This window comes from Bubalus kerabau, chromosome 12 (assembly GCF_029407905.1).
Source record: "Bubalus kerabau isolate K-KA32 ecotype Philippines breed swamp buffalo chromosome 12, PCC_UOA_SB_1v2, whole genome shotgun sequence".
Lineage (NCBI taxonomy): Eukaryota > Metazoa > Chordata > Mammalia > Artiodactyla > Bovidae > Bubalus > Bubalus kerabau.
The window spans coordinates 13,951,992-13,976,098 of record NC_073635.1 but is presented as its reverse complement, the minus strand read 5'-3'; the positions used below and the strand labels follow the sequence as shown (position 1 = coordinate 13,976,098).

The 24,107-nt window shown below is 39.4% G+C and overlaps 1 protein-coding gene across 1 annotated transcript in view; it reads right to left on the bottom strand.

Annotated features, from left to right (window-relative positions):
* Nucleotides 1-868: 868 nt before the first annotated feature.
* Nucleotides 869-24,107, bottom strand: part of DNAJC15 (DnaJ heat shock protein family (Hsp40) member C15) — a 76,054-nt gene continuing 52,815 nt past the window's right edge. The window contains exon 6 of the mRNA XM_055541997.1: nucleotides 869-1,097. Within this exon, the coding sequence (XP_055397972.1) occupies nucleotides 1,027-1,097 (71 nt within the window). The 3' untranslated portion in view covers nucleotides 869-1,026. The remainder of the gene's footprint in view (nucleotides 1,098-24,107) is intronic.

Here is a 24,107-nt window from a genome sequence, read left to right as displayed (position 1 = left end):
GTGTGTTCATCCGTTGCTTTGGAGAAACCCTGCACTCCAATGAACTAATATACCCTATTTCTGCTAATTCTGACTCACCCATCATATGGTATATCTCATTGTTTTTAAAGCCCAGCTCTACGCTACTGATTCTATGACGCGCCCCGCCTGACGCCCAGTATAAAAGTCTTTTATTTTGCACTTCTTTGCATATCATCTGTGCCTCTCTAATAGTACTCCTGTGGTTTATCTTTCCTCTAAATTCAAGTTCCTTTGGGTCAGGATCCGTGCCTGGTTCACACCTGGAACTCTTGAGGACCCCTACAGTGCCTCACCCGCTACAGGTGGTAAATAAATATTTGTAGAATGCATAATTGAATAAATACACAGCACCAGAAGACTATATAATTAAGTACGAATCCCTCAGACTTCTCCCAGCAATTTCCAGGCTTTCCTCACAGGGCTCATTCTGTAAACCTTTAATCATTTTAGCAGCTCTCCAAGTTCTCATGCTACAGCCGTGGGATCTCTGGGAGAGCAGCGTTCTTTCCTAACCACTGCTTTACAAAACACCCTTTAGTAAATTCCATCAAGCTTCAGTTCACTTTCCTGGGGTGGCAGTCAGGGTTTCGTCTCATAACATTTAAAGCACTTCACGTAGGCAGAGTGCTAAATTCCTTTGAAGAAACAAGGGATAATGCGAGCATAAATATAAGCAGCAAAAAATTCTACACTCTTACTGATAATGATACTGCTGCAGGGGCTGGGGTTGGGGGAACTTAGTAATAGAAGTCTTCAAATGTATGACTATCAGAGAGAGGAAGAAAAGGAGGGGGAAAGATCAGTGCTAGAATTTCCATGTGCTCCTTTGAAAGATAATACAAAGCTAGACTGTTCATCTTTTATTATTACATAGCTTAGACATGGAAGAAATGGCTGTGGTCGGTACACATATGAAAATTGTGAATGCCATGGTTTAGACTAATTTGCAGGACAACTTTTATAAGGTCCCCCTTCTTCTCCTTCAGAGTGGTCCTTGAGCATCCATCAGTGTTTGGTGGTTGCTTCTAGCAAGTCTTTTGCTTCATTAATTTTGGTTGCTAAGTAAGGAGATCCACCTGAGAGGACAAAGAAAAGAAAATGGATTAAAAGACACTTCACTATTGACATTTTTTAAAGTCTCAAATAAAGAAAAACACTCAATTAGACGTCTCTGATATTTTCCCACACATTCATGCCCTGACAAATTATTTTATAAGCTCTCTAGAAATCACAACAGTATAAATTAAACTCGTTCAGTGAAGCACTACAGATACCTAACAGTCAACGATAATCTCTGAGAAAAATAAACTTATGATCAGGAGTAATTTAAAACACACTCAAACATTTCACTGGTCAGACATTACCTTTCAAATGCCAAATATCTGACCAGAGAATTTTCTGAAGTGGATGGTTAGGTAAATAAAATAACAGTCCTTCTCCAAGATGTATTTTTTTCTGTTTGTTTTTAAGGAAAGAAGATTCTTCTATGAAGGAAGTTATCTTTCTGAAGGAGATGAAGCAATCCAAGGGTGCCTTCAAAGTTTTATCAAACCATACATTTTCATAAAAATAAGTTAAAAAGGCAACTATATACTACCCAGCTCTAAAAGTATTTGACTAATATTGGTCAATATTAGTAAATAATATGATAATAAATCAGTGATAATAAAAATAACGTTAAAGGGTATGCCCCCTGCTCTCTGACACAGTGCCATTAGAATACTTAGGGAGCACAGACAGCATCACTGCGCCTTAAATAAAATGAAGTCAGTTTTCATAATTCTTCACAACGAATTATTTCTAATATAAAGAGCAAGAGGAAAACTGAGGTGAATTTCAAATTCAGAATCGTTATAAATGACAAACAGGAGCTCCCTTACATATAAAAATACTGGCCCCAAACTGTCACACTAAAAATATTTAAGCATCATACACCTTCTAACTTCTAGTCCTGAACACTTTCATGCTTAACACTCAAGCTAACAGTCCAGCTCACCAGTCTCTCTGTGTTTGTGTTTTATTTTTTATTCTCCCCCTTGAGTACAAATGATCCACAGCTGTTGAAAACATCTTAAGACCTGAGTGGCTCACAACAAACCACACACACAAAAAACATCTAGACAGCAGTGGCGTGTGCACTGTGCTGACTTTATCCGGGCCTTTTACTGATATCACACCACCCATTTGAGAAGGAAAAAGGAAGCAGGAAATGAATCAGCAAAGGAAGGGTGGCGCTCAAGGAGCTATAGTTAGCTTTCCACCCTTGAGGAGATCACTGACATTTTCACATCAAGATCTGAATTGCTATAAGCACTTACTGAACGAATATATCAGAGTGTCCTTGAATCACAGTAAGAATCAGAAATGAAACCGATACAAGTTTCCATATGTGCTTGGTTATGAAATAAACTGATATCAGGATTATCTTTGAAAATGATCTCAGAATTAGGTAATGTCACTCTTGGTGATAAGCTGTTTCCATTTTTAGAGTTACCAAGGTAATGCCAGGCATCTTGTATACCCTCCACAAATATTAAAATATTAATTGAACTCAAACATAACCTTTGATTGACTGAAATGCATTCTGGATATTTCAATCATCGGCCATAATATGCTCAGTTAGCAGAAAGAAAAAAAAAAGCACAGAAGATCGAAAGTCTCATTAAACATTATATTTACTGATGGCAATGCTAGAGGAAACGACTGACAGTTTACTCAAAACAACACTGAATTCCCCTCACCCTCTTAGTGCGATACTGGACTTTTCACTTACGTGCATCGCTGAAACTCTGGGTTCAGTTCTCATTCTACCCTTATTCTATCTTCCTAAAACCGGGCAAAGTTCCTAAGCCAAAAATTACAATTGCTATACTCCCTTTGGGGGCTTCCCTGGTGGCTCAGTGGTAGAGTCCACCTGCAATGCAGGAGACCTGGGTTCGATCCCTGGGTCGGGAAGATCCCCTGGAGAGGGGAATGGCAACCCACTCCACTATTCTTGCCTGGAGAACTCCATGGACAGAGGAGCTACAGTCCACAGGGTCGCAAAGAGTTGGACATGACTGAGCAACCAACACACGTGCATGCACACACACATACATATTCCCACTGAACAGTGCTTGGTTCAAATTAGCATCTGTCAGTGGGAGGCACTCCTGTGAGATCTGGAAAGCAGAAAAGAGAAAGGCTTTCTTGCTGGGCCTCTTTTTACTGCCGCTCGCAAGCGGGATCGTGGTGGTGTGCTGGCAGCAACTAAGCTTTTTGTACGCTCTAGCGGTGGTCCCTGAGGCAGTCAACGAGAGCTCCTCTGACGGAGCAGCTCTGTAATTACCAGCAGAGCCATTTTTGCAAGCCAAGCCTAAAATTTACTCCTTTAGACCTCCCAACAATTTATAACCATTCATTTCCTGCACTAAATGCTCTTCTGCTTAAAACACCTTGTTTCTGGCACTAAATCTCAACTGACAGAAAATATATAGGATACATATCCTTTATTTAATGGAAAAAATACACTTTTGAATCTTTCAGTCCTGTTCAGATTTCTTGGATTCCATTTAATTAGAAAACTCACCCTCAAACTCGATCTCGGAACCTTTGTACTTTCACTATATGACTACTGGAGCTCTTCAGCTTTGGGCTTTCGTGGACTATTAGGTTTTAGACCACCGCTCCCACTGATACCAACTAGAACACTTCAATACAATTCAAACACAGCAGTATGAAGGCACTGGAGGTCTACCAAGTCAGCCAGGACTTGAGTGTCAAGATCCTAGAGATAAGGAAATGTGCTGTGATCAGTCCAACATTCTGCACTGCTTCTTGTCTTCAAAGAAATCAGACACAAAATAGTACATACGACACAATCCCACTTGCATGAAACACATCTACAGTGAGAGAAGTAGAATGGTGACTGCTCAAGATGGAGCAGAGACTAGCAATGAGAAAGAACCCCAAGGAACCTTTTCAGCTTTGAAATGTTCTATGTCTTCATTATGCTAGTGTTACATGCGTGTATGTATTTGTCAAATCTCATCAAACCATGCATTTACATATATATTTTATTGTATGCAAATTATATCTCAATATGGTTGATGAATAAACTAACCAGCAAACTATATGTTGGTTTACAAGATACCACCTTTTTTTTTTTATTTGAGACAATCTTTCTAAAGCAATTTAAAAAGGCATACACCAATGAAAGTAAAGTTGGCACTGGTATGTTAATTATCAGATGAAGTACACTTTAAGGCAAAATCCAACACTAGCAATAAAAGGGAGAAATTTCAAAGTGTTAAAAGGGCCAATCTTAAATTTGAATACATCTGATAACATATGATATGCAGATGACACCATCCTTATGGCAGAAAGTGAAGAACTAAAGAGCCTCTTGATGAAAGTGAAAGAGGAGACTGAAAAAGTTGGCTTAAAGCTCAATATTCAGAAAACTAAGATCATGGTATCTGGTCCCATCACTTCGTGGCAAATAGATGGGGAAACAGTGGAAACAGCGGCTGACTTTATTTTCGGGGGCTCCAAAGATCACTGCAGATGGTGACTGCAGCCATGAAATTAAAAGACGCTTACTCCTTGGAAGGAAAGTTATGACCAACCTAGACAGCATATTAAAAAGCAGAGATATTACTTTGTCAACAAAGGTCCATCTAGTCTAGGCTATGGTTTATCGAGTAGTCATGTATGCATGTGAGAGTTGGACTATAAAGAAAGCTGAGCGCCGAAGAACTGATGATTTTGAACTGTGGTGTTGAAGACTCTTGAGAGTCCCTTGGACTGCAAGGAGATCCAACCAGTCCATCCTAAAGGAAATCAGTCCTGGGTGTTCACTGGAGGGACTGATGTTGAAGCTGAAACCCCAATATTTTGGCCACCTGACGAAGAGCTGACTCATTTGAAAAGACCCTCTTGCTAGGAGGGATTGGGGGCAGGAGGAGAAGGGGACGACAGAGGATGAGATGGTTGGATGGCATCACCGACTCGATGGACGTGAGTTTGAGTGAACTCCGGGAGTTGGTGATGGACAGGGAGGCCTGGCGTGCCACGGTTCATGGGGTCGCAAAGAGTCGGACATGATTGAGTGACCGAACTGAACTGATAACATAGGTTTAAGATACATAAGAAAAACAAGGACAGAACTAAAAGGGGAAACACATGAATCCATAATCAATGAGAGATTTAATATACCTCTCTCAGTAATCCATGGAAGGGTTAGATAAAAAGAAATACTGAACACACTTGATCTAAATGACATACAGAAAGCACTCCACCCTACAACTGCAGAGTGACCTCCTTTTAAACAGCACACAGAACATTTACTGAAGTCAACATGTGCTGAGCTCTAAAGCAAGTTTCAACAAACTTCAAAGACTCAAATCACAATAAGCAGTGCTACTTGAATTCAGTTCCATGGATCAGTGCTGGGGTACAGGTGTTACTGAACCACAGTGAGTTACTGAACTAAACTAGGTTTAGAAACTGAGAGCAAGTGTTCAGCAAATACTACAGCCAAACATAATACCGTGCATCTGCAGAATCTAATGATGAAAAATTAGGGCTTAGATCTTGTATGTCTTTTTATTTCAATTTTCTAATAAAATCATTTTTGTTATATTTTACAAAAGTTACCAGCCCAACAGAGATTGGGAAAACAAAAAACAAGTCCTCTATCAAGACAGTTTGAGAAGTACCGATACATGAATTAACGATGGTAGAATTAAACTGAAAATCAGTAATACAGATAGGGAATTACAATGTTTGGAAATTAATCAATATACTTGTAAATTACCTAAGCATCAAGGAAAATATCACAATAGAAATTAGCATTCAAGATAATTAACCAAGCCAAAGGTTAGATTTCTGAGAAAAACTAATCAAGTTCCTAGCAATGCATTTAAAATTTAAATGAAATAAATTCTAAGAAAAATAATGTATCAAGATAAAATGATACAAGAAGAAATGGAAAAATCAAGAGAATTGTAACTATTTAAGAAACTGAATCTGTAACTAAAAACCTTCCCACAGATAAGAATTCTGGCCAGGATAGGTGTATCAGTAAATTTTTCTGAAAAAAATAGAAGAAAAAGAAAACATTTTAATTCTTTTTATGAGTAGCATTCTTTGAGACAAACTCTGATAAAAAATATATCACAAGATAAACACAGATGCAAAAGCAAATATCAGCTTATCAAATCAGACTAAATTCATAACCAAGTTAGGTTTATATCAGAAATCCAAGACTGGCTTTAACATTAGAAAATTAATCAATTTAATTCATTACATCAACATAAGGAAGAATACATGTATAATCACTTAAACAAATGCAGAAAATGTACACTCGCGATAAAAATTTTAAGTAAGCTAAGAATAGAGGGAAACTTCTTTTATGTGAGAGGAAGTTATCAAAAGAAATATAGCAAATATCATACTTAGTAGTAAAATGCAGAAACCTTTGGCTCTGAGATAAGCAACAAGGAAAGATATCTACTATCATTTCTATTTAACACTTTATTGGAGTTTCTGGCCGTTATAATCAACGTCCCCCTCCACTCCCTCCCCCAAAGGACTAAAAAGAAAGAAACTATCATTCTTCATAAATCGAATGACTGAGTAAGCAAAAAAATCAAAATGCTCTAAAGACAAAATCACAGAATTAATAACTAAATCTAACAAAATGGTGGATATGACAGCAATATAAACAAAAATTAAATTTTTATGTCCTAGAAATAAGTATATAGTGTACACTTTTAAAACAACACAATATATAATAGCATTTGAATAATCCACACCTAGGAACAAATCTAACAAATGATGCATAACTACAAACTGAAAAATCTCATTGAAATAAAGTAACCTAAATAACACCCAACAAAGATGTCCTTTTCATTATAGGGGACTAGAAGGCAAAAGTAGGAAGTCAAGAAACACCTGGAGTAACAGGCAAATTTGGCCTTGGAGTACAGAATGAAGTAGGGCAAAGGCTAATAGAGTTTTGCCAAGAGAATGAACACACTGTTCAGGTATGACCTAAATCAAATCCCTTACGATTATACAGTGGAAGTGAGAAATAGACTCAAGGGATTAGATCTGATAGACAGAGTGCTTGAAGAACTATGGACGGAGGTTCGTGACATTGTACAGGAGACAGGGAGCAAGACCATCCCCATGGAAAAGAAATGCAAAAAGGCAAAATGGTTGTCTGAGGACACCTTACAAATAGCTGTGAAAAGAAGAGAAGTGAAAGGCAAAGGAGAAAAGGAAAGTTATAACCTCTAAATGCAGAGTTCCAAAGAATAGCAAGGATAGATAAGAAAGCCTTCCTCAGCGATCAGTGCAAAGAAATAGAGGAAAACAACAGAATGGGAAAGACTAAAGATCCCTTCAAGAAAATTAGACATACCAAGGGAACAATTCATGCAAAGATGAGAACAATAAAGGACAGAAATGGTATGGACCCAACAGAGGCAGAAGATATTAAGAAAAAGTGGCAAGAACACACAGAAGAACTATACAAAAAAGATCTTCACGACCCAAATAATCATGATGGTATGATGACTCACCTAGAGCCAGACATCCTGGAATGTGAAATCAAGTGAGCTTTAGGAAGCATCACTACAAACAAAGATAGTGGAGGTGATGGAATTATAGTTGAGCTATTTCCAATACTAAAAAATGATGCTGTGAAAGTGCTGCACTCAATATGCCAGCACATTTGGAAAACTCAGCAGTGGCCACAGGACTGGAAAAGGTCAGTGTTCATTCCAATCCCAAAGAAAGGCAATGCCAAAGAATGTTCAAACTACCGCACAATTGCACTCATCTCCCACGCTAGCAAAGTAATGCTCAAAATTCTCCAAGTGAGGCTTCAACAGTACGTGAACCAAGAACTTCCAGATGTTAAAGCTGTATTTAGCGAAGGCAGAGGAACCAGAGATCAAACTGCTAACATCCACTGAATCATCGAAAAAGCAACAGAGTTCCAGAAAAACATCTACTTCTGCTTTATTGACTATGCCAAAGCCTCTGACTGTGTGGACCATAACAAACTGGAAAATTCTTAAAGAGATGGGAATACCAGACCACGAGACCTGCCTCTTGATAAATTTGTATGCAGGTCAGGAAACAACAGTTAGAACTGGACATGAAACAACAGAATGGTTCCAAATCAGGAAAGGAGTTCATCAAGGCTGTATATTGTCACCCTGCTTATTTAACTTATATGAAGACTACATCATGAGAAATGCTGGCCTGGATGAAGCACAAACTGGAATCAAGATTGCTGGGAAAAATATCAATAACCTCAGATATGCAGATGACACCACCCTTATGGCAGAAAGCAAAGAAGACCTAAAGAGCCTCTTGATGAAAGTGAAAGAGGAGAGTGAAAAAGTTGGCTTAAAGCTCAACATTCAGAAAACTAAGATCATGGCATCTGGTCCCATCACTTCAAGGCAAATAAATGGGGAAACAGTAGAAACAGTGAGAGATTTTATTTTCTCGGGCTCCAAAATCACTGCAGATGGTGATTGCAGCCATGAAATTAAAAGACGCTTGCTCCTTGGAAGGAAAGTTATGACGAGCCTAGGCAGCATACTAAAAAGCAGAGACATTACTTTGCTAACAAAGGTCTATCTAGTCAAAGCTATGGTTTTTCTAGTAGTCATGTATGGATGTGATAATTGGACTATAAAGAAAGCTGAAGCCGAAGAACTGATGCTTTTGAACTGTGGTGTTGGAGAAGACTCTGGAGAGTCCCTTGGACTGCAAGGATATCCAACCAGTCCATCCTAAAGGAAATCAGCCCTGAATATTCATTGGAAGGACTGATGCTGAAGCTGAGAGTCCAATACTTTGGCCACCTGATGTGAAGAGCTGACTCATTTGAAAAGGCCCTGATGCTGGGAAAGATTGAAGGCAGGAGGAAAAGGGGACAACAGAGGATGAGATGGTCAGATGGCATCACTGATTCGATGGACATGAGTTTCAATAAGCTCTGGGAGTTGATGATGGACAGGGAGGCCTGGTGTGCTGCAGTCAATGGGGTCACAAAGAGTTGGACACGACTGAGTGACTGAACTGAACTGAAATAAATGAAAGGATGTCTTGTTCATGGATTTGAAAAATCACTATTGTAAAGATGTCAATTTGCTCCATACCGACTTACAGATTTATAGTGATCCCAATCATATATTGTCACCCTGCTTATTTAACTTATATGCAGAGTACATCATGAGAAACGCTGGGCTGGAAGAAGCATAAGCTGGAATCAAGATTGCTGGGAGAAATATCAATACCCTCAGATATGAGATGACACCACCCTTATGGCAGAAAGTGAAGAAGAACTAAAAAGCCTCTTGCTGAAAGTGAAAGAGGAGAGTGAAAAAGTTGGCTAAAGCTCAACATTCAAGCTTTAAAACTAAGATCTCAAAACTAAGATCATGGCATCTGGTCCCATCACTTCATGGGAAATAGATGGGGAAATAGTGGAAACAGTGTCAGACTTCATTTTGGGGGGCTCCAAAATCACTGCAGATGGTGACTGCAGCCATGAAATTAAAAGACGCTTACTCCTTGGAAGGAAAGTTATGACCAACCTAGATAGCATATTCAAAAGCAGAGACATTACTTTGCCAACAAAGGTCTGTCTAGTCAAGGCTATGGTTTTTCCAGTGGTCATGTATGGATGTGAGAGTTGGACTGTGAAGAAAGCTGAGCGCCGAAGAATTGATGCTTTTGAACTGTGGTATTGGAGAAGACTCTTGAGAGTCCCTTGGACTGCAAGGAGATTCAACCAGTCCGTTCTGAAGGAGATCAGTCCTGGGTGTTCTTTGGAAGGACTGATGCTTAAGGTGAAACTCTAATACTTTGGCTACCTCATGTGAAGAGTTGACTCATTGGAAAAGACTCTGATGCTGGGAGGAATTGGGGGCAGGAGGAGAAGGGAACGACAGTGGATGAGATGGCTGGATGGCATCACGGACTCGATGGACATGAGTGTGAGTGAACTCCGGGAGTTGGTGATGGACAGGGAAGCCTGGAGTGCTGCGATTCATGGGGTCGCAAAGAGTCGGACACGACTGAGCGACTGAACTGAACTGAATCATATCCTAGGAGGTTAGTGTGTGAATTGTGAACGTGCATATGCAAACTGATGAGGCAGTTCCTAACTTACATTAAAATGTAAAGGGCCAAACATAGCCCACCCCTCACAAATCTTAAATAACAAAATATATAAAGAGTTTATATACCAGAAATGAGGATTTGTTATAAAGCTAGATAATTAAAACATCATGGAGATTGGCACAAGAAATTAATCAAGGGAAGATGAAAGGAAATAGAGAAATAATTCCAACAAATAGTGCCAGACCACTTGGTTATCTATATAAAAACAACTGAAACTTTACCCTTATCTCACACCATATACAAAATCCCATTCTAAGATGTAACTAGGTAAGATAATAACGTTTGCAGAAATTGACTTCATGACTTTGAGACAGGCAAAAATTTCCTAAACAATAAAAGCAATAATTATAAAGGTAAAGTTTCAACTATAACTGATCTGTAACAGTATTAAAAATTTCTATTAATGAATGAACATCAGTAAAGGTGGGCAAAAACAAGCCAAAGAGAAAAGATATATGTAATACAGTGGACTCGTATCTAGAACAAAAGAGTATAGGATGTTCCCAAAAGTCAGGTAACAAAAGAGAGAAAAGAAACTGCAAAGAAAAAATGGATAAACGGCAGGATATTCATCATGTAATGATGGAGAAGGCACTGGCACCCCATTCCAGTACTCTTGCCTGGAAAATCCCATAGACGGAAGAGCCTGGTAGGCTGGGGTCGCGAAGAGTAGGACACAACTAAGCGACTTCACTTTCACTTTTCACTTTCATGCATTGGAGAAGGAAATGGCAACCCACTCCAGTGTTCTTGCCTGGAGAATCCCAGGGACGGCGGAGCCTGGTGGGCTGCCGTCTATGGGGTTGCACAGAGTTGGACATGACTGAAGCGACTCAGCAGTAGCAGCATTCATGTAATGAAATACTATGCAGCAAAAAGAATCAATGAATTACTACAGGATTCACTGCTGCATGAATGAATTTCACAAAGATAATAAAATGAGAAAAGGCAAAGCATAGAAGACTATACACTTAGACGATATATATATATATATAAAGTTCAAGAACAGGCAAAGCTTATCTATGGCAATAAAAACTAAAACAGTGGTCATCTTTGGTGAGTGGGGAATGACCGGAAATGTACATGAGGACAAAGCTTTGTGCAATTTTATTTTTTTTTCATTAATGTATTTTTTAATTGAAGGATAACTGCTTTACAGAATTTTGTTGTTTTCTGTCATAATCTGGGTACTGACTACGTAAAATTAAAATCCTTTTAATTGAAGGATAACTGCTTTACAGAATTTTGTTGTTTTCTGTCATAATCTGGGTACTGACTACGTAAATGGATTCACTTCATGATAATGCATCAAGCTGTATATTTAATGAGCTGTGTACTTTTATGCAGGTATATTTAAGTTTTTAAAACTTTATTAAACACTAGAGATATGTTGACCTCTGTGAAGTCTGATGACACTACCAATTAATACTATCCAAAAATCACTGGGGCTCAGAAAACCTGTGATGAAGACCATGGTGATGAGGATAGTAATTAGGCATTATTCTAATGTATTATTTCATTTGGCTCATCCAACTATCCTTTGTAGTTGCTCAGTTCTTATTTTCCTTACCTAAAGAGACTGAATCACAAAGAAGTTTAGTTACCTGCCCAACCCTAGCCACAGAGTTAAAATGAGGTAGGGTCAGGACTCCCAGGAAGGTTACCATACCATGCTGTCTCTCACTTTGGTTACATAATTATTTGTTTATTAAATTTCTACCATGTTAAACATTTGGTTGTTGTAAACCCTTTCTACTTTCTTTAAGCCTGTAACCCCATCCTGGGTCCTCTTCCTTGTTGAGTGTGCTAAGTCACTTGGAGACTGACCCTATGGACAATAGCCCACCATTCTCCTCAGTCCATGGGATTCCCCAGGCAAGAATACTGGAGTGAGTTGCTATGCCTTCCTCTAGGGGATCCTCCCAACCCAGGGATCCAACTCGCATCTCTCATCTCCTGCATCAGCAGATGGGTTCTTTACCACTGTGCCACCTGAGAAGCCCTTTCCTTCTTGGGAAGATTGTAAAATCACACCTTGTGGTTTACTTTTAAAATATTAATATATGCTTATCTACTCATTAGATAATAAATATCTTGAAGAGAAATCACACCTTAGATCTCGCTGAGTACACAGCAGGGACTTGAGACGTGTGTCCCTGATGGGGAGAAGGAAGTGGTGAATCACCATTCCCTTATCTTCTTGCATCAAGGACCAGTTTCACTAAAGTAAAATCACTCCAGAGACACAGAAAATAGAACAAACTAATGTGTTAGGAGTGGATAAACATCTCTAGAAAGAAACATCTGAAAAACATCTGGGTAAAAAAAATCCTAACCAGCACAAGAGAAAATAAGCAAATAGTCTACAACTAGCAACTGCTGCCAGGTTAGGTACAGGTAGGCCTTGATTGATCAGACTTTGCTTTATTGCACTTTGCAGATACTGAGTTTTTACAAATTGAAGGTCTGTGGCAACCCTGTGTCAAGTAAGTCTATTGGTGCCATTTTTATAGCAGGTTTATTTTTTAATTACAGTACATATATACACTATTTTTTACAATTTACTTATTTAATTGGAGGCTAATTACTTTATTGTGGTGGTTTTTGCCATATATTCAATCAGCCACAGGTGTACATGTGTTTCCCCGTCCCGAACCCCCCTCCCAGCTCCCTCCCCATCCCATCCCTCTGGGTTGTCCCGGTGCACCAGCTTTGAGTGCCCTGTTTCATGCATCGACCTTGGACTGGTCATCTGTTTCACATATGGTAATATACATGTTTCAAAGCTATTCTCTCAAATCATCCAACCCTCACCTTCTCCCACAGAGTCCAAAAGTCTGTTCTTTATATCTGTGTCTCTTTTGCTGTCTTGCATATAGGGTTGTCATTATCATCTTTCTAAATACGATACATATGCATTAATGTACTGTATTGGTATTTTTCTTTCTGACTTACTTCACTCAGTATAATAGGCTCCAGTTTCATCCACCTCATTAGAGCTGACTCAAATGTGTTCTTTTTTATAACTGAGTAAATTATTCCATTGTATACACTGTTTTTTAAGCATAACGCTATTTCACACTTAACAGACAACAGTATAGTAAAAACATAAACATAATTTTTCTATGTGTTGGGAAACCAAAATATCTGTGTGACTTGCTTTATTGCAGTATTTGTTTTATTCGGGTGGTTTGGAACTGAATCCAGTATCTTTGAGGTATGGCTGTATAATTTATTACTAATGTGAGTTTCATAGAAAATACACCAATTTGAAGATTAAGTTCTCTTTTATCCTTGGGTCTTCTTTATACAGATTTACATAATCCTTAGGCTTCCCTTGTAGCTCAGTTGGTAAAGAATCTGCCTGCAGTGCAGGAAACCCGGGTTCAATCCCTGGGTTGGGAAGATCCCCTGGAGAAGGAAATGGCAACCCCCTCCAGTATCCTTGCCTGGAAAATCTCATGGACAGAGGAGCCTGGTGGGCTGCAGTCCATGAGTCGCAAAGAGTCAGGCATGACTGAGCGACTAACACTTACTTACTTACACTTAACTCTGATTAAAACATGAATTTCTACATCCCAAGTCTGTAAGACTGAAGTAAAAAGCATTGCCATCTGCTGATTTGAAGGGTTCTTAAAGTTCACCCACCCTTCTCAAAAGAAAGATGTTAAAATCACGAAGCAGCATATAGGAGACTGACTTCCAGAATGAGGAGTTCCACTGACCGACTTCCCAATGCAACTGGTCAATACTATACCATAAACTCCCAACCACTGGAAGCCTCTAGAAACGGTCTTCAAAACACAAATAAAAAAGAATTAAAGTATGAAAATTCAGTAAGAGAGGCAGGAGTCCGTGGGAAATGGCTCGTTCCTTTCCCCCTCTCCACTCAGCAAGGCAGAGACTCCACACTGGCCTGCTGCAGTCAGAACACAGGGCTCCCTCCCTCCCCAGCTCCTGCACAGAGGACTCTTTCTGGGAAGGGCTGGGTGGACCTGAATATTGCTCTTCCGGCCCCCAGATCCCCAGTGCTGAGGCTCAGGCACAGGAAAGTGGATCAGAAGCTCTACCCTGGGCCTGGCTCCCTTAGAATAAATACTGGGACCTTGAAAACTCTTTTCCTAGTCCTCAAGGCATGGTGGTTCCAAACAGGAAAGGCATTCTGAGAAGGCCTTAGGCTACTTCATTAAAAGAATCCAGCCAGTTACTAAACAAATAAACAAACAAAATAACAAGCCTTCATCATCAGTGAAAGGGTGGCGGACCAGAGCTGCTATAATATATAATCTAATATATTCAGCTTCTAACAAAGTATTTCAAGGCATGTGAAGGAGCAGGCAAGTACGGCAGTACGACCCATGTATACATCATGAAAAAAGCCATGAAACTACCTGTGAGAGTGACCAAACGTTGGATTTATGGGAAACGATTCCAAAGTAGCCATTATACATTCACAGAACTAAAATTTTACATTATACATTCACAGAACCATACATTCACAGAACTAAAAGTTTTTAAAAAATTACTAGAAGGGCTCAAGAGAAGATCTGAATTGGCATAAGACAGAACTAGTGAATTTGAAGATACAGTGATTGATAGTATGTAAGCTGACATCAGAGAGAAAAGGAATGAAGGGGAAAAAACCATAACCTCAGAGAAATGTAGGACATCGTGAAATCCATAAATTACATGAAATGGGAGTACCAGGAGAGGAAAGGAGGGGAAAAAGTCTTTAAAGAAATAGTAGCTAAAAACTTTCCAAGGTTATTGAAAAACAATAACCTACATACCCAAGAATCTCAAACTCCAAGTAGGATTAATCTAATAAGACCTAAAACACACACCATAAAAAAATGCTAAAAGTCAAAGACAAGGAGAAAATATGGAAGGTATCATTAAAATAAATAAACAGAGAGGCCATTAGACTGAGGTGGCTTTAGTGCCTTAGAATCAAACTAAACCCTAAGCCAATAAGTCTCTCAACATTAAGAGATTAAAACCCAAGCACAACTAATCACACAGAGCCAACTAGGACTTTCCAAGTAAAGCAAATTCTTATGCTATAGCCAATCAAGTAACTCCTTGTTTGCTCTGCCTCTTCCATGAAAGTCTTTCCTCTAGAGGGCTCCTCACCACTTCCAGTTTGGTGCTGCCAAATTCAAGTCAATTTTTGCTCAAATAGACTCTTAAAATTTTTAATATGCCTCGGTTTACCTTTTAATAGTAGCAAAAGAAAGACAATGTGTCACTTATAATGGAAGCCCAATACGATAAAAGGCTAATTTAGCAGAAACCATGGAGGACAGGAAGGCCGTGGAATAACATAATCACAGTCCTCAAAGAAAAAGCTGTGGACCAAGAGCCCGTTATTCAATAAAGCTGTTATTCAGAGACAAAGGTGAAACAGCATCCTAGATAAGCAAAAACTCAAAGAATTTACTGTTAACAGATCCACTTTAGAATAAATAAAGGAAATTCTTTAGGTTAAAAGAAAGTGACCTCAAATGGTAATTTAAATTGATATCTACAAAGAGTACTAGTAATATAACTGTGTAATTATAAAAGACAATATAAATGCCTAATTTTCTTTTTTCTCTTGGCTGATGGAAAAAGTAATGGTATAAAATAATATGCATAAAACATATTATTGGGCCTATAGCATATAGAAATGTAATCCATGCATATCATATGTGGTATTAATAGCACAAAGGAGCTATGTAAGAGCGAAGGTGTTACAGACTGAGAAGATGACAGCAGACAGTAATGATTCTAAAATGTACTGTTAGGCTTGTGACATTAGCAGATGTTATATGTAAAACAGTAATACCATAAAAGGGGGGAGTATTGAAGTATTATTTCTATATATAGTACAATAATTAAGCCTGTCTAAATCTGAAGCTGATTCTGAAAACTTAAGATGTATATGGTTAGATCCTAGAGCAATCACTTTAAAAAACCCTCAAAAATAATGAAGTAATAAAATCAAAATATTACATTAGAAAATATTCACTCAGTACAAAAGAAAACAGAAAGGAAGAAAAACAGAGGGGCAAAAAAGACACAAGACAAAAAACAAAAAGCAAATGCAGACATACATCAAACTATATCAATAACATATGTGAATGGATTAACAATCCAATTAGTCATAACATTGTCAGGTTGGATTAAAACAACATGATCCAACAATAGTCCTTTTACAGGAGACAGATATTAAATAAAATAATAAAAATAATTTTATTATGATTATTTTGGCTGTGCTGTACAGCATGCACTATCTTAGCTCCCTGAACAGGGATCAGATTTGTGCCCCTTGCAGTGGAAAGACTATGTCTTAACCACTGGACCACCAGGGAAGTCTTGAGACAGACCTTAGATTCAAAATCACAAATAAAAGAACCGGGAAAAAATGTATCATGAAACACCAACTATGGAAAAGCTAGAATGGCTATACTCATATGAGATTTTATAACAAAAAATGTTACTAGAGATATAACATGGACTTCATGCTGCAGTCCATGGGTTGCAGAGAGTTGGACATGACTGAGTGACTGAACAACAAAGAGATAGAACAATTATACTCAGGTGGTGCAGTGGTAAAGCATCCTCCTGACAATGTAGGAGACTCAAGAGAACAGGGTTCAATCTCGGGGTCAGGAAGATCCCCTGGAGAAGGAAATGGCACCCACGCCAGTATTCTTGCTTGGAAAATCTCATGGACCGAGAAGCCTGTCACTTCTCTGTAGGTGCACTACAGTCCATAGGGCCACAAACAGTTGGACAAGACCGAGTGACTGAGTGCACATGTATGCGTGTGTGCACATAAACACACACACACACACACACACACTCCTAACAGAGCATCAAAATACATGAAACCAAAACAAACAGAGAAACAGACAGTAAGAATGTCCCACTTTCAATAAAGGATAGAACTAGACAGAAGGTCAACAAGGAAGCAGAAGACTTGTACAACACTTAAACCAACTAGACCTGACAGACATCCACAGAACACCCCACCTAACAACAGAATATCAGGAGAAATCATATGCTAGGCCATGAAACAAACCTCTATAAGTTAAAAGGATAGAAGCAATACATCATCTTCTCCAACTACAACGGAATGAAATTAGAAATCAATGTGTGCATGTGTGCTAAGTCACTTCAGTTGTGTTTGACTCTTTGAGATTCTATGGACTGTAGCTCACCAGGCTCCTCTGTCCATGGGATTCTTCAAGCAAGAATACTGGAGTCGGGTGCCATGCCCTCCTCCAGGGGATCTTCCCTACCTAAGGATCAAACCTACATCTCTTAGGTCTCCTGCATTGGCAGATGAGTTCTTTACCACTAGCACCACCTGGGAAGCCCCTAAAAATCAATAACAAGGACAAATTTGGGAAATAAATACTTATGGGCTACAATTTAAGTAGTGCTAAGAAGGCAATTATAGCTGTAAATGTCTGTATTAAAAAAGAAAAAAATCTCAATAACCTAAACTACAAAATTAGACAAATTCCTCAAAGGACATAAATTACTAAAACTGTCTCAAGAAGAAACAAATAATCTGATAAACCTATTACAAGTAAAGAAACTGAATCAGTAATCAAAAATTTATGCAAAGAAAACCCAGGTGCAGATAGTTTATGGAAGGGGAAGGAACAATTTTCTAACTCGTTTTATAAGACCTATACTATGTTGATACCAAGCCAAACAAAGACATCACAAGAAAACTATAGATCAGTATTTCTTACAAATGTGAATGTAAAAGACACAACAGAATACTAGCAAACTAAATCCAACAACATGTTAAAAATATCTGTGCACCATGACTAAGTGGTATTTTTCTCAAGGATGAGAGGTTGGTTTAACAGCCAAAAACCAATTAATGTAATTCATTACATCAACAGAATAAAAAACAAAAATATCATAATAACCTTAATAGATGCATAAAAAGCATTTGACAAAGTCCAACATCATTTCATGAAAAAAAGGCTCAATAACTGGAAAGGAACTTCCTAATCTGATAAAGGTTATCTATGGAAGGCCCACAGCTAATAATAGCACACTTCGTCTAATACCCATTATTAGACAACTGGATGCTTTTCCATTAAGATCAGAAACAAGACAAGAACGCCCCCTCTTACAACTTCTTTTCAATACTGTACTGGAGATTCTAGTCAGGGGAAAATGGGTAAGAAAAAGAAATGAATTGCATCCATATTGGTAAGGGAGAAATAAAACTATTCACAGATGACATAGTCTTATAGTTAGAAAATCCAAATGAAGCTACCAAAAAAAAAAAAAAACCTACTGGAATAAACAAGTTCAGCAAGACTGAAGGATATAAAACAAATATTTAAAAATGAATGATATTCCTATACATTCACATTAAACAATCCAAAAATAAAGTTAAGAACATAATTTTATTCACAACAGCATCAAAAAGAATAAAACACTTTGGAACTACAAAATATTATTGAAAGGAATTAAAGATCTAAGTAAATGAAAAATCATCCCATGTCCATGGATAAGGAGATTTAACATTAAGATCTCAGGCAATACTCCCTAAGCTGACTCACAGATTCAACAAAATCTCTATCAGAATTCCAGTCAACTTTGTCAAAACTGACAAGCTGATTCTAAAATTCACCTACAACTGCAGGGGACCCAGAATACCCAAAACAATCCTACAAAAGAAGAATAAAGTAAGAGGACTCACACTTCAGAAAATGAAGACGTATTCCAACGCAAAGGGTGTCAAGGCTGCGTGGCACCGGCACAAGGCCACACATACAGGTCGGTGCACAGAGCTGGGGGAGGGCGACGGGTGAGGGTGCGGCCAAAGGGCGACAGGGCGACAGGGTTCCTTCTGAGGGGATGAGAATGTTCTAAAACTGACTATGCTGACGGCTGCACACATCTATAAATACACTCAAGACTAGTGAACTGTGAAGCACAAGCTGGAATCAAGATTGCCGGGAGAAATGTCAATAACCTCGGATATGCAGATGACACCACCCTTATGGCAGAAAGCGAAGAACTAAAGAGCCTCTTGATGGAAGTGAAAGAAGAGAGTGAAAAAGTTGGCTTAAAGCTCAATATTCAGAAAACTAAGATCATGGCATCTGGTCCCATCACTTCATGGGAAGTAGATGGGGAAACAGTGAGAGACTTTATTTTTCTGGGCTCCAAAATCACTGCAGATGTTGACTGCAGCCATGAAATTAAAAGACGCTTGCTCCTTGGAAGAAAAGCTATGACCAACCTAGACAGCATATTAAAAAGCAGAGACATTACTTTGCCAACAAAGGTCCATCTAGTCAAGGCTATGGTTTTTCCAATAGTCATGTACGGATGTGAGAGATGGACTATAAAGAAAGCTGAGTGCCGAAGAATTGATGCTTTTGAACTGTGGTGTTGGAGAAGACTCTTGAGAGTCCCTTGGACTGCAAGGACATCCAACCAGTCCATCCTAAAGGAAATCAGTCCTGAATATTCATTGGAAGGGCTGTTGCTGAAGCTGAAACTCCAATACTTTGGCCACCTGATGGACCTGACTCATTTGAGAAGACCCTGATGCTGGGAAAGATTGGGGGCAGGAGGAGAAGGGGATGACAGAGGATGTGATGGCTGGATGGCATCACTGACTCAATGGACATGGGTTTGGGTGGACTCTGGGAGTTGGTGAAGGACAGGCAGACCTGGCATGCTGCAGTCCATGGGGTGCTGCAAAAAGTCGAACACAACTGAGCAACTGAACTGACTGATTGGGTGAACTGTACACTTTAAGTAGATGAATCATATGGTACTTGAATTATATCTCAATATAATTTAAAAAAATAAACAGAGACAGAAGGCTCTGAAGAATACTTTGAGTCTGATTCAGTTTATCAGATCATTAGAGAATCACAGAAACCTAGAGTTAGAAGTCCTAAAGGGTTCTACCTATTACACAATACAAGAATACCTCCTATTATACCTCTGAGAAGAAACTGTAGTCCAACAGTTTTTGATCTCAGATGACCTTTACTGCTTTGCCTGAACATCACTTTTTCCACTGCTGAGTGCCAGTGCCTAGAACACTGCCCAGCTCCCAACTTATTGTTCAGTTGCTCAGGCATGTCCGACTCTGTACGACCCATGGACTGCAGCACACCAGGCTTCCCTGTCCGTCACCATTTCCTGAAGTTTGCTCCAACTCGTGTCCACTGAGTCAGTGATCTCCTTAGAATTTTTAGGCTGACTATCAGTAATACTGCAACTCTCTCCTCTCCAAATGCCAATCTCTGTCCGTCTCCCTAGTATGCTTTATTTTATTAAAAGCCCTTATCATGTGGCATTTTCCATACTAACCTTTACTGCCTAATTACCCCCCAAAACTGACTGGCTAGTAATACTAGAATAAATGAGTGACAAGTACAGAAGGTTGTGGAAATATTCAGTCTTATAATACAGATACTATATGCCCTTTAATGCAGCTTAAGAATGCACTGACTTATTTTTAGTGGCTTTTACACTGTTGAATATTATAGCCTTTGAGATAAAAAATACCCATATGACTCTCTTTCATGTGAAACACTGCCACGTCTCTTTCCTATATTTATACAGTTGATTTTGGGGACCTAAAAGAATATTATATTTATCCTTTTTGAATTTAAATTTTGTCATTGTTCAGTCCTGTCCAACTCTTTGTGACCCCAAGGACTGCAGCACACCAGGCTTCCCTGTTCTTCACCATCTCCCAGAGCTTGCTCAAACTCGTATCCACTGAGTTAGTGATGTCATCCAACCATCTCATCCTCTGTCGTCCCCTTCTCCTCCTGCCTTCTCTCTTTTCCAGCATCGGGGTCTTTTCCAATGAGCTGGCTTTTCCCATTAGGTGGCCAAAGTACTGGAGTTTCAGCTTCAGTATCAGTCCTTCCAATAAATACTAAGAGTTGATTTCCTTTAGGAATGACTGTTTTTTTTTTCTCAGTGAAGTCCAAGGGACTCTCGTCATCTCCAACATCACAGTTTGAAAGCATCAATTCTTCAGTGCTCAGCCTTCTTTATGGTCCAACTCTCACATCCAAACATGACTATTGGAAAAACCATAGCTTTAACTGTACAGACCTTTGTAGGCAAAGTAATGTCTCTGCTTTTTAATATGCTGTCTAGGTTTATCATAGATTTTCTTCCAAGGAGCAAGCAAGCATCTTTTAATTTCATGGTTGCAGTCACCGTCTGCAGTGATTTTGGAGGTGAAGAAAATTAATCTCTTCTAATTCATAGATCTCTCTGCTGCTGCTGCTGCTACTAGGATGCTTCAGTTGTGTCCGACTCTGTGCGACCCCATAGACGGCAGCCCAACAGGCTCCCCCGTCCCTGGGATTCTCCAGGCAAGAACACTGGAGTGGGTTGCCATTTCCTTCCCCAGTGCATGAAAGGGAAAGTGAAAGTGAAGTCGCTCAGTCATGTCTGACTCGTAGCGACCCCATGGACTGCAGCCCACCAGGCTCCTCCATCCATGGGGTTTTCCAGGCAAGAGTACTGGAGTGGGCTGCCATTGCCTTTTCCGATAGATCTCTCTAGTTGATCATTTTTATTGATATACTTTTTGATCTGAGACCAAAGAGTTTGAAAATTGTTACTTTCCTACAAAATACAAAATGTGTGTGATAGTTACTCAATCGGGTCCGACTCTGAGATGCCATGGACTGTAGCCTACCAGGATCCTCTGTCCATAGAATTCTCCAGGTAAGAATACTGGAGTGGGTTGCCATTTCCTTCTCCAGGGGATCCTGCCAACCCAGGGATCAAACCCAGGTCTCCTGCATTGCAGGCAGATTCTTTATTATCTGAGCCAACACATGGATTTCAAAAAATAATTACATTGTATACCCAAAGAAGGCCTGAAAACCAAAAGGGGAAGAATAAATTCCTAAAAGAGTAATCCTGGGGGTCCACAGTACACACCTTGCTAAGGCTGCTACATTAATGAGAATGAACAAACAATTGTTCCACATTACAATAGGGATGAATCCCATAGGGACAGTGTTGATTGAAAGCAGCCAGATGCACATGACTAGATATTTAAGAGACAAAGCTAACCCATGGTATTATGCATCAAGATAGTGATTCTTTTAAGGTTGAGGTAGACTGAAAGTGATGTTGCATGGTGAAGCACTTTAAAGAATTGTCTTCTACTCTGTGGTGGACCAATATTTTACAAAACACAAAGGTATCCCATACTTGATGTCACAACAATGTCAAATGGCTATAAAGATGTCTGCTGCTGCTAAGTCACTTCAGTCGTGTCTGAAGGCTTACTATTGATTTTAGTTTTTGATTTCTTGTACACAGCTAACAAAATGGCCTGGAACGAACAAGCCAACTATACTTTGAGAAGCACGGATTAGGTAGTCTATGAGAGGTTCCATAGTTTTTCAAAGTTAACTTAGTCTGTTTTCCTTTGCACTTTTGTTAGGCATTAATGTCAAACTACTGATTTCAAGTTACCTGGGGCTTCCCTGGTAGCTCAGCTGGTAAAGAATCTGCCTGCATTGCAGGAGTCCCTGGTTTGGGAAGATCCCCTAGAGAAGGGATAGGCTACTTACTCCAGTTGTCTTGGGCTTCCCTGATGGCTCAAGACAGTAAAGAATCTGCCTGCAATGTGGAAGACCTGGGTTCAATCCCTGGTTGGGAAGATCCCCTGGAGAATGGAATGGCTACCAACTCCAGTATTCTTGCCTGCAGACTTCGATGGACAGAGGAGCCTGGAAGGCTACAGTCCATGGGGTCGAAAAGAGCCAGATGTGACTTTCACTTTCACTGACTTCATATGGGCTTCCTAGGTGGCTCAAATGGTAAAGAGTCTGTCTGCAATGGAGGAGACCCAGGCTTGATCTCTGGGTCAGGAAGATCCCCTGGAGGAGGGTACGGCTACCCACTCCAGTATTCTTGCCTGGAGAATTTCATGGACAGAGGAGCCTGGTGGACCACAGTCCATGGGGTCACAAAGAGCTGGACACACCTTAGTGACTAACACCACTACTACTGACTTCATAACAAAGAACCTTCTTCTCCAGTAATTTTTACAACTATAATCTAATTAAAAGGCATTCTAAAGGCATTAGATCAAAGAGCTGAGACATTTTTACTGCATTAACATTTTTTCACTCAAAGAAAAGGCAAAATTCACTTTTTACCAAAGTACATCTGAATGCTCACTTAAAACTGGTTACAAAAAATTTACTTCCAGTCATTTCCACACCTAATTTTTCTGGTGTCACTTTCTCTGCCCAAGGTGATAATGAAATATGTAACAAATTATCGTAGATCACACATGTGAAGTTCTAGCTTTTGTTTTACCAGCTGGTGGCAAAACCAAGAGAAAAGTCATCTGGGGTAGGGTGGTAGCGGGGGAGAATATTCATGAATTTCAGAAGCACTGGGTAGATGAGTCAAGTTTTCTTAACCACCTATATAACACTCAAGGGTGACCTGGCCAAAGCAAATATGGTGAAGAATTATAAAAAGAGGAGGCAAATTGAGAGTTGCAGATTCTCAGGTGCTTAGTTGCTCAGTTGTATCCAAATCTTTGAGACCAGCCTATCAGGCTCCTCTGTCCATGTGATTCTCTAGGCAAGAATACTGGAGTGGGAAGCCATTCCCTCCTCCAGAGGATCTTCCAGAAACAGAGATCAAACCAGGGTCTCCTGCACTGTAGGCAGATTCTTTACGGTCTGAGCCACCAGGAAAGCCTGCCCATTCTCACACTTCCCTGGTCAGGGAATTAGATCCCATTTGCCACAACTAAGATTCTGTGCAGACTAATAAATAAATAAATATTCCTTGAAAAAAAAAAAGCTACTAGAGTTAGAAATCGGAATATGTAAACCATTGTAAAAATAAACAAC